At 47.6% G+C, this 8,587-nt stretch overlaps 1 protein-coding gene and 1 long non-coding RNA gene across 2 annotated transcripts in view; one reads left to right on the forward strand and one right to left on the reverse strand.

Annotated features, from left to right (window-relative positions):
* Nucleotides 1-2,383: 2,383 nt before the first annotated feature.
* LOC111536707 lies at nt 2,384-4,809 on the reverse strand. The gene is made up of 3 exons (XR_002729797.1): nt 4,758-4,809; nt 3,469-4,081; nt 2,384-2,860 (listed from the first exon to the last, which is right to left on the reverse strand). It is a non-coding gene; the product is annotated as an uncharacterized LOC111536707 (long non-coding RNA).
* Nucleotides 4,810-5,004: 195 nt separating this feature from the next.
* Nucleotides 5,005-8,587, forward strand: part of IRS4 (insulin receptor substrate 4) — a 3,897-nt gene continuing 314 nt past the window's right edge. The window contains exon 1 of the mRNA XM_026451992.1: nt 5,005-8,582. Coding sequence (XP_026307777.1) covers nt 5,005-8,582 — 3,578 coding nt within the window. The remainder of the gene's footprint in view (nt 8,583-8,587) is intronic.

An 8,587-nucleotide genomic window follows, 5' to 3' on the forward strand; every position in this document is an offset into this window, starting at 1 on the left:
GGTAGCACCACATTTTTATCAACATAATTGGACGTTAGCTCATGAAGCTTATAGAGTTAACACTTAGAAGACAATTTATACATGGGGCAAGAATAATAGTTCTTTTATACTGGTTACTTTTCCTCTTAGGTTTTATTCTCTTGAATAATGTAATCCATATTTAATACAAGAGCTTAATTTTTAAACTAAATAAATCCACACTTCAATTACCCATTTTTAGTACAAGTTGAGTTTAGAACATTCATGATCATGTATGTAAGAAAAGAAGCAGATGAATTTTTTGTTATCACTGACAAGTCAATTCAAACAACTACTTTCTTAAAACAGGAGTCACAGGAAATTCCTTTTAAAAGCACACATCATTAAAGGCATATATTTCTTCATTAGTTGGAACCAGTGTTAAAGATATTGTGGCTATTTATCCATTTACGTTAGTTTATAGGCATAAAATGCCAGCTACAATGCTTGTGTTTTTTATCCCTTGAGTTGAATTGGCAAACTGAAACAAGAACTATTTTTTGAGTCTTATTATTTATTATCTGTTGTTTTAAAAATCTGTATTTCAGACGCTTTGTGAAGATTCCAAACTTTACAGTTGTAATAAATGAATATGCAAGGCAACTTTAGCCTTCTGGGATAAACTGTCCTACAATAAAAACAAAAATAAATAAATAAATAAAATAAGAGACAGAAATCTATAACCAAAAGAGGCTAGAGCATTAAAGCCACCATCTGGTGAGTTCAAGTCAAATAAAAATTCTCTACATTTTGCCTAAACCATCTAGATATCTGTTTTACTTTGCCTATGAGAATCTGACCTAAACTAAATGACTATTCTATATCATTAAGTTGTCCAGGAAAATGAAAATTTAAATATATGTCCGACAAGCTCTAGCATCTGGTACAATTCAGTAATGATGGTCTGCTCTACAGAGTTTCAGTGTTGAGATAACATTAGGACTGAGAAGGCTTGGTTGACCTATAGGAAGAAAATAATGTTCTAGTCAGACATTCTCCCTGTTTACAAGTTCTCATGCTTGCCAGCTTATCTTCCACTGTAGGAAATACACAAAGTAAAATTCCTCTGCGAAGCATCTCACTATAGCTCTAATTCCACTTTGCTGCAACCAAATAATATACCCTGGGTACAAAATGATCAGCACTGTTCATCTTTCACTGTAATAGTTTAGAAATTATTTTCACACTTTTTTTAACACATTGATTAATGCTAGATATTTCCCCTTAAAATAGAAAATGTCTCATAAAGTATTATTTCAGAGTGATATATAAAATTTAACTAGTTTAGATGCTCTCTTATAATTTGTTAACAAGAGAAGAAATTTATTTCTTATTTTAAAAGAGCATATAAGCTGAAATATATGAGGTCTTTTAAAAGAAGTTTAAAAGTGACCATGGTGACATTTGTATCAACAGCTCCCTTTCAAACTGTGCTACAAACCACATTGTGCCAAATTTACATATCTTTCAAAACAGAAGAGAATCAGGTTAAATGTGATTTTTAAAGTCAACAGACTAGGGAAAAAAAACTTGCAACAAATACCACAGAGTTTTAATGTATTTATTATGTAAACAAGTTAAACATAAGAAGAAAATACTAAGAATACAATAGACAACACAAAGGACACGTTATAGGAAATCATATAATGTCAGTAAATATATATAAATGTTTCATCTCACTAGTAAAAATTTAAAAAAAAAAAAGCACATTGAAAGAATAATGGAGGCTGGGCGTGGTGGCTCAGGCCTGTAATCCCAGAACTTTGGGAGGCTGAGGCAGGTGGATCACGAGGTCAGGAGTTCGAGACCAGTCTGGCCAACATGGTGAAAACCCTTCTCTACTAAAAATACAAAAAGTAGCTGGGCATGGTGGCGGGCACCTGTAATCCCAGCTACTTGGGAGGCTGAGGCAGGAGAATTGCTTGAACCCAGGAGGCCGAGGTTGCAGTGAGCTGAGATCATGCCATTGCACTTCAGCCTGGGTGATAGGATAAGACTCCATCTCAGAAAAAAAAAAAAAAAAAAAAAAAAGAATAGTGGAATACCATTTCACCCATCTTATCTCTGATATTTTAAAAATAAGAATGTCCAATGCTGATAATCAGTCTGGTGACAGGGTAAACTAATATAATATTTTTGAAAAATAATGTATTAAATATTCATATCTTTTAGCCTACTAATTCCAGTGCTCAGTTTTTACCCAATGGGAATTTTAAAAGGCTGTAGGTACAAGACATTCATTGACATGTTATTTATAATACTGAAAAAAATGAAAACAACTTAAATGCCCCAAAGCAGATGATTAATTACATTAATATACATTAATTGTGTTGGATAATATGTTGCTTTTAAATGATATTTAGGCTGATGCATAATAATATGGGAAAATATTGTATAATATTAAGTAAAAAGAACAGGATGCAAAATTATATAAATTGTAAGCCTACTGCTCTTTGTAAAAACTCTATATGTACAGGAAAAAGGACATGAGGATTTAAAAATTTCCAGTATTTTCCCATTTCTTTTAATATTCATTTTGATATTTTCAATGTCATGTTATTACTCAAAGCACTTTCAAATGTGTTGCCTTATTTGTCACATTTCTCTTTAAAAAAAAAAGAAGAGAAGAACCTTGTGCTTGGAAAGACTTATAAAATAGCCTAATGACTATCAAACAAAATCCCAAATGAGAGCATTTGTTATCGTTTTGGTTATAAGTGCAGGGAATCTTGTATGTATGTGACTACGCAGCTGAAATATGTAACAGTCACAGACAGGGCTCTCAGCATCCACTCTGGTTCTGCCTCTAGCTCCCTTCCGAAACCACGGCTGCTTCCGGCACCTGTGAATATATTGCACTTATAAACCATTGGCAGCAGAGAGAATGTTATTGAATGTTTGTAGTATCTGGGGGACAACCAAAACCAATTTCTCTTTCTCTTAAATTATAGCATCAAAAAGGAGCCATTTATTCAAATACGTGTGTTCTGTTTCTAACAGAGAGCAAATTCTTAAGAGGGCAGAGATACGTTTATTTTTATGATATACACATTGCCTAGTTTACTGTGGGATTTTATAAATAGTACCCTTTGCCATATCAACCCTAGAGCAAGGGTGAACTGACATTCCATTCTTTCAGAGAGAAATGCTGTTATTTCCTCCTGTCCCTCCATTCCTCTTTGCGAACGTGGTCACTCCTTTGATAATTCACGACCCATCTCCACCATTAAGAGTCTAAAATCCTAGTCAAGGAATAACTGGGGTGGTGGGGGAGAGAGGGAGAGGAGTCTAAAATCCTAGTCAAGGAATAACTGGGGTGGTGAGGGGGAGAGGGAGGAGAGAGAGACAGAAAGAGAGAGAGAGAGAGAGAGAGAGAGAGAGAGAGACTTCAGGAGGTTGCACTTACACTCTGGCAGTTTTTCCAGAAATTAGGGAGGCAGCAGTTCTTACTTTTGTGATGTCAACTTGTAGACTGAAATGCATCAAAGCTCCTCACCTTCTTCTTGTTGACGCGAGGGATGTGAAATGTGCTCTAGAATATGCATTCAGCGTGGTCCTTTGTTCTAGGTATGAGCTTTTCTTTTTCTAAAGTTTTTCGGTCTCGCTCAAGGAAAGGAAAGCAATATTTTGAGATTCTTTTAAAGGCACCTTCCAAAGCATTTCCCACAGAAAAATACCTCACAGCCCAACACTGGTTATTTCAGTAAGAATCGAGTCCAATCTTTTCCAATATGGCTGTATACATTGCAGGCCCCCAAATTTGTGCTTTCATAGTCATCGTTAATCAAATAGGCAGAAACACTGTATTTAGGGAACCTGTGTTTCGTGGGCTAGAAGTGCATTCTGATTAATAAAGATCATGTTCATTTTGAATTCATCGTGGTTATTCGTGTGCCTTAGAGTCGCGGGCTTCGTCAGGGGTGGAGCGGGCTCGGGAGTGCCTGCAGCGCAGTGGGAAGCGGGTCTGAGCGCCCCGATCATCAACCCGCTTTCAGGGGGTGCCGACACTTTTTCCCAAGAAGCTCGACTAGCCGCAGTGAGCGACTGGAAAGAATAAACCAGACTGTGACAGGAACAGAGAATTTATGTGATTGACAGGGAATACCAGGGCACCCGACACCGTCCCGGGTCACCAGGGCTCTGGGATTTGCACGAGTTTACCACCACCATTAACAGCTATTTGCGTAAGGTTGTTTACCGCCTGAGAGCGCCACAAGCCGACAGCAAAGCCACTTTGGGACCCCAGCCACGCCCCCTCTCCCCTCTCACCCCTCCCTCCCGCCAAACTAATGAATTCGGGACTGCCTTCTGGCCGGACCCTCCCATTGGCTCCTATTCCAGCCAATCAGAGCCTTGCAACAGTTTCACCTGGTTCCCGCTTCCCAAATAAACAAACAAACCGTCCCGCGACTGTGCTGGCTCTACACCCCGGGTGCCGCCGGCACTGCTTGCGCTCCGCGTCCCACCACCCACCACCCACCACCTCCCACCAATGGGGCCCCGACTGTGGCGCCCTCTCCCGGCCCTGATAGCCGGCCACTTTCTCCTCTGCCCCTCCAGGCCTTCTCCCGCCCCCTCATGCCTCCCTGGACTCCCGGTTAGAATCCGCTTGGCCAGAGAGCCCCGCCTCCTCCTCTTAGTCCTCCCTTGGCCCACAGGCCTGGAGATTCAACGGGAGGGTGTTGGCACAGCTGGAGGTAGCTCCGCCTCTCAAGCCCGCCGCCTCCTCCCTTGCACACCTCTACTGGTGGCCGCTTGCGCCCCTCCTTTGCGCCGGTAGCAGGATCCGCAGCGGCCGCCGCGTGAGGCTTCGGTCACGTGTTGTTTTGCCCGCTGTCGTGCGCTCAGAGTGGAGTGGGCGGGGGCGCGGGCCAAGGCAGGAGGGGGCTGGGGCGGGCAGACGGGGGTAGACAGCCTCTTCCCCCAACCCTCCCTTTCCTGAATTCCCCCTCCTCCTCGCTCACCTTAAAACCATCGTGCATCACCATGGCGAGTTGCTCCTTCACTCGCGACCAAGCGACAAGAAGACTAAGAGGTGCAGCAGCGGCAGCAGCGGCAGCTCTAGCAGCAGTGGTGTCCACCCCGCTTCCTTCCTCGGGAACCCCGACCGCACTCATTGGGACCGGGTCGTCTTGTCCGGGAGCCATGTGGCTCTCCACGGCCACTGGCTCCCGGTCAGACTCCGAGTCCGAGGAGGAGGACCTCCCCGTCGGGGAGGAAGTCTGCAAACGCGGCTACCTGCGGAAACAGAAGCATGGGCACAGGCGCTACTTCGTGCTCAAACTCGAGACTGCTGACGCCCCAGCTCGCCTGGAATACTACGAAAATGCCAGGAAGTTCCGGCACAGTGTCCGCGCCGCGGCGGCTGCAGCAGCGGCGGCTGCCTCTGGCGCCGCGATCCCCCGGCTCATTCCACCGCGGCGCGTGATCACCCTATACCAGTGCTTTTCCGTGAGCCAGCGAGCAGATGCAAGGTACCGACACCTCATTGCCCTTTTCACCCAGGACGAGTACTTCGCGATGGTGGCCGAGAATGAGTCGGAGCAGGAAAGCTGGTACTTGCTGCTCAGCCGCCTCATCCTCGAGAGCAAGCGCCGCCGCTGCGGCACGCTCGGCGCGCAGCCGGACGGAGAGCCGGCCGCGCTGGCGGCGGCAGCGGCGGCGGAGCCACCCTTCTATAAAGATGTGTGGCAGGTAATAGTCAAACCCAGGGGGCTGGGGCACAGAAAAGAGCTGAGCGGCGTGTTCCGGCTGTGTCTAACCGACGAGGAGGTTGTGTTTGTGAGGCTGAACACCGAAGTGGCCAGCGTGGTCGTCCAGCTCCTGAGCATCCGTCGCTGTGGACACTCGGAGCAGTATTTCTTCTTGGAAGTAGGCAGGTCCACCGTCATCGGTCCGGGAGAGCTCTGGATGCAGGTCGATGACTGTGTGGTTGCCCAAAACATGCATGAGCTGTTTTTGGAGAAGATGAGAGCCTTGTGTGCAGACGAATACAGAGCCCGCTGCCGCAGTTACAGCATCAGCATCGGCGCCCACCTGTTAACCCTGCTGTCCGCTAGGAGGCACCTGGGCTTGCTGCCGCTGGAGCCGGGAGGCTGGCTCAGAAGGTCCCGCTTTGAACAGTTTTGCCACCTCAGGGCCATCGGCGACGGGGAAGACGAGATGCTTTTCACCAGGCGCTTCATGACACCCAGCGAGCCTGTGCCGCACTCCAGGCGAGGAAGACTGCACCTGCCCAGAGGGCGCAGGTCAAGGAGAGCGAGTTCAGTGCCGGCCAGCTTTTTTCACCGCTTAGCACCCAGCCCAGCACGTCCCCCGCACCCTGCAGAAGCCCCGAACAATGGAGCTTGCTTGTCTTCTGAAGTGTCTGGCTCTGGCTCTGGCAACTCTGGGGAGGAAGGCAATCCCCAGGGCAAAGAAGATCAGGAAGGAAGCGGAGGCGACTACATGCCCATGAACAATTGGGGCTCGGGAAATGGCCGGGGCTCAGGAGGTGGCCAGGGCTCAAGTGGCCAAGGCTCCAGTAGCCATAGCTCGGGAGGAAACCAGTGCTCAGGCGAGGGACAGGGATCCCGAGGTGGTCAGGGCTCAAGTGGTGGCCAGGGCTCAAATGGCCAGGGCTCAGGAGGAAACCAGTGCTCTGGAGATGGCCACGGCACCGCAGGTGGGCAAGGTTCAGGTGGTGGCCAGAGACCTGGAGGTGGGCATGGCTCAGGTAGTGGCCGGGGACCTGGAGATGGCCATGGCTCAGGTGGTGGCAAGAACTCTGGAGAGGGCAAAGGCTCAGGAAGTGGGAAAGGATCCGATGCTGATGGTGAACGTGGAAAATCTCTGAAGAAGAGATCCTATTTTGGCAGATTAACTCAAAGCAAGCAACAGCAAATGCCACCACCTCCACCACCTACTCCTCCGCCCCCATCAGCTGGAGCAACTGGTGGAAAAGGGAAGTCTGGGGGAAGATTCCGACTTTATTTTTGTGCTGACGGAGGAGCCACAAAAGAGCGCAAAGAAGCCAAAGAAGTGAAAGATGCAGAGATCCCAGAAGGTGCAGCTCGAGGTCCCCACAGAGCCAGAGCTTTTGATGAAGATGAGGATGACCCATACGTGCCAATGAGGCCAGGGGTGGCTGCCCCTCTTGTAAGCTCCAGTGATTATATGCCAATGGCTCCTCAAAATGTCTCTGCTTCAAAAAAGCGCCACTCTCGATCCCCTTTTGAAGATTCAAGAGGGTACATGATGATGTTTCCCAGAGTGAGCCCACCACCTGCTCCCAGTCCTCCAAAAGCACCTGATACTAATAAAAAAGATGACTCAAAGGACAATGACAGTGAGAGTGACTACATGTTTATGGCTCCTGGAGCCGGTGCAATTCCAAAAAACCCCAGAAATCCTCAGGGTGGCTCTTCCTCCAAAAGTTGGAGCTCCTACTTCTCTCTACCAAACGCTTTTCAGAGCTCACCTTTGGGACAGAGTGACAACAGTGAGTATGTGCCAATGTTACCTGGAAAGTTCCTGGGGAGGGGCCTAGACAAAGAAGTCTCCTATAACTGGGGCTCCAAAGATGCAGCTTCAAAGCCTTCAGGTGAGGGATCATTCTCAAAGCCTGGAGATGGGGGATCACCTTCAAAGCCCTGGGATGATGGGGCCCCAAAGAATAAGGCTAAGAGACCTAACCGACTTTCTTTTATTACAAAAGGATATAAAATCAAGCAAACACCACAAAAGCCCACACATGAACAGAGAGAAGCTGACAGCTCTAGCGACTACGTCAACATCGACTTCACTAAAAGAGAGAGCAATACACCAGCTCCCTCTACTCAAGGACTACCAGGTTCGTGGGACATAATTGCTGACCCCAGACAGTCAGCCTTTTCTAATTATGTGAATGTTGAGTTTGGAGTACCATTTCCAAATCCAGCAAACGACTTCTCCCATCTTTTCAGAGCTATACCACGTGCCAACCCCTTATCTCTGGACAGTGCTAGGTGGCCACTTCCTCCCCTTCCCCTCAGTGCTACAGGTAGCAATGCTAATGAGGAAGAGGGTGACTACATTGAAGTAATTTTCAACTCAGCAATGACACCAGTCATGCCTCTCGCTGACAGTGCCATTCGCTACGATGCTGAAACAGGTCGAATCTATGTGGTCGACCCATTTTCTGAGTGCTGTATGGATATTTCTCTCTCCCCCAGCCGATGTTCTGAACCACCACCTGTAGCTAGGCTGCTGCAGGGGGAAGAGCAGGAGAGAAGACGCCCACAAAGCCGTTCTCAAAGTTTCTTTGCAGCAGCCAGAGCCGCTGTCTCTGCTTTTCCAACAGACAGCCTCGAGAGAGACCTTTCCCCATCCTCAGCCCCGGCTGTTACTTCGGCTGCAGAGCAGACTTTAGCCGTCAGCCAAGTTGTAGCTGCGGCCTCCGCGCTCGCCGCAGCCCCGGGCATCGGCGCAGCAGCCGCCGCTGCTGGATTTGACTCCGCCTCTGCCCGCTGGTTTCAACCTGTTGCTAATGCTGCTGATACCGAAGCAGTAAGGGGAGCCCAAGACGTTGCCGGTGGCTCGAACCCCGGAG

The sequence above is a fragment of the Piliocolobus tephrosceles genome, chromosome 12 (genome assembly GCF_002776525.5).
Source record: "Piliocolobus tephrosceles isolate RC106 chromosome 12, ASM277652v3, whole genome shotgun sequence".
In the NCBI taxonomy this organism is placed as follows: Eukaryota; Metazoa; Chordata; class Mammalia; order Primates; family Cercopithecidae; genus Piliocolobus; species Piliocolobus tephrosceles.